This window comes from Sander lucioperca, chromosome 10, assembly GCF_008315115.2.
Source record: "Sander lucioperca isolate FBNREF2018 chromosome 10, SLUC_FBN_1.2, whole genome shotgun sequence".
NCBI lineage: Eukaryota > Metazoa > Chordata > Actinopteri > Perciformes > Percidae > Sander > Sander lucioperca.
In genome coordinates this window covers 2,366,957-2,369,456 of record NC_050182.1, presented here as the reverse complement: position 1 = coordinate 2,369,456, position 2,500 = coordinate 2,366,957, and the positions used below count along the sequence as shown (strand labels likewise).

At 44.6% G+C, this 2,500-nt stretch overlaps 1 protein-coding gene across 1 annotated transcript in view; it reads right to left on the bottom strand.

The window, feature by feature from the left end:
• The window catches only part of LOC116063528 (sialoadhesin-like), a 30,549-nt gene that overhangs the window by 1,585 nt on the left and 26,464 nt on the right, over positions 1–2,500 (bottom strand). Inside the window, exons 4-7 of the mRNA XM_036005804.1 lie at position 2,500; positions 1,076–1,102; positions 937–1,021; positions 272–326 (exon numbers count right to left, since the gene is read on the bottom strand). The exon at position 2,500 is cut by the window's right edge and continues 272 nt beyond it. Of these exons, the coding sequence (XP_035861697.1) occupies positions 272–326; positions 937–1,021; positions 1,076–1,102; position 2,500 (168 nt within the window). The remainder of the gene's footprint in view (positions 1–271; positions 327–936; positions 1,022–1,075; positions 1,103–2,499) is intronic.

The window sequence follows — 2,500 nt, the reverse complement described above, 5'->3', positions numbered from 1 at the left end:
ACATTTTTTCTTTTGAGCTGCTGTAGCACAGGAATTTCCCCAGCGTGGGATTAATAAAGTCTATCTTATCTTAATATATGTATATATACCTTTACTGAATACTTTCAGCAGGCCTGAGCAATGTGTGTGTCTCTGTGTGCGTGTGTGTGTTTGTCTGTGCGTGCGTGTGTGTGTGCAGCTGTAACACACACACACACTATTTTTTTTCTTATTCATCACACAGATCCTTCGTCTACTCTACTAAAATAATCAGTGAAACACCTCAGCTCACCTCTTGTTCCCCGTCCCGTCCCACGGCTGTCTGATCCAGACCTGCTGCTCTCTTCCTGCAAACACAACACCATGATCACAATAACAACACAACACCATGATCACAATAACAACACAACACCATGATCACAATAACAACACAACACAATGATCACAATAACAACACAACACCATGATCACAATAACAACACAACACCATGATCACAATAACAACACAACACAATGATCACAATAACAACACAACACCATGATCACAATAACAACACAACACCATGATCACAATAACAACACAACACCATGACCACAATAACAACACAACACCATGATCACAATAACAACACAACATCATGATCACAATAACAACACAACACCATGCTACAGCATTCTGTGTAGGAATTCACCATAGATATAATTATTAGCGATGTCACGATTCCCAAAATCAACGATTGATTTGATTTTCGATTTTAACATTTCTTTTGTTTCCGTAACTCACAGCTAAAACACACTGGACGCGGAAGCACAGTGAATAGCTGCGAAGGCTGAATTTGTGCCTGTGTGTGCGTGCGTGTGTGTGTGTGTGTGTGTGTGTGTGTGTGCGCGTGTGTGTGCGTGTGTGTGTGTGTGTGTGTGTGTGTGTGTGTGTGTGTGTGTGATTTATTAAACTACCTTTTGATGATGCAGACGACCAGAATAACAGCGAAGAGAACCAGCAGGACCCCGACCACCAGACCAACGATCAGAGGGTTACCTCCTCCTCCTCCTGGGTTACCTCCTCCTCCTCCTGGGTTATCTCCTCCTGGGTTACCTCCTCCTCCTCCTGGGTTAACTCCTCCTGGGTTACCTCCTGTAGAACACATCAGACATTATCAGGAGGCAGGGGCGTCGGACTGGGGGGAAAAAGGGGACTGAGTACCCAGGGCCCTCATGTGAGGAGGGCCCAAAAAGATGCTAGAATGAATAGCTGTGGATGCGGGGAGGGGCCCATAGAAAATGCCTTTCTACAGGGCCCAGAATTTGGTGCTACGCCCCTGTCAGGAGATGTTAAAATACACCTCATCTTGTTTTTGGCTGTTGTCCGTGTTTTCAACTTCAACTGTCACCCTTTTTATTTGCTCTTTAGGTAAGTTCACTGGGACATTTTAGTCTAGTTTAGTTCTAGTCTACTTCAGTGGTCTGGCAACCAAGATAGCTACCGTTAGCGTTAGTTGTTAACTTAAAGGGAAAGTCTGCAGACTTTCTGTCCTCCCGTACATGCAGATGGACGTCTCCAGGACCTGAAGGCCTGTGTTTATCCGCCGGTAAAACTCCCGTTGGATGACTCGCTCCAGAAGGGTTGAACATCAGCTACTTTCCCTCTTTAGCATTTAGCTTAGCACGGCGCCATAGCAACCATAAACAACACTGGCTTGGCTGCGTCATCTTCCTCAGCTCCGCCCTCTCGCCAAAATATCTGCAAGGGCTCCTGCAGACTGCCTGCGTGGCGTGAGCGTGGCGTGAGCGTGGCGTGAACGTGGCGTGAGCGTGCCGTGTCAGCTGCGTGGCGTTTTCTATGTCTTTCCACACCAGAAAGGTGTCTGCTGCTAGCCTTGTCTGGACACATGGATGTTTCTCATAAACATAAACATAAATATATTCTGATCTGATTACAGCAGAGACAACGTCAACAAAATAGACTCCAGAATATTTCCTTCTGTATTGACAGGTGCAATATTTGAAAATCGATAATTATTATTATTTTAAATGACATTTATATCAAAACCTCGAGACTTTCAAACATCAACATGTCATTTATTAAATGTATTTGTGTCAAAATGACATATAAACATCTTTTCGTATTCTATGTTGTCTGGAAACGCTTCCAACACGCTGGCGTGTCGCGTGAAAAATAGGTGTCGGTTCTATTTCTAGCATGTACGTGTTTTCTGAGAGGTGCGTGTCACGCAGGCAGTGTGCACGCTCTCACCTGTTACCATGGGAGCCCAAATATAAACGGACACGCCACGCAGCTGACACGCTCACACCACGCAGCCAGTGTTCAGGAGGCCCAACAATCTAACATGTTAGCTTTAGCAGATGTTCACAGACTGTTCTGCTGCAAAACAAGCTGCCAAATAAACCAAACACTGCAGGTTTAAGGTGGTTTAGATTCAGTTTGTAGTTTATATAGACGACTTGTTGAGTTTGGATCTGGTCTGAAAATGTTTTCAGATAAAAACGGATCAAACTAACC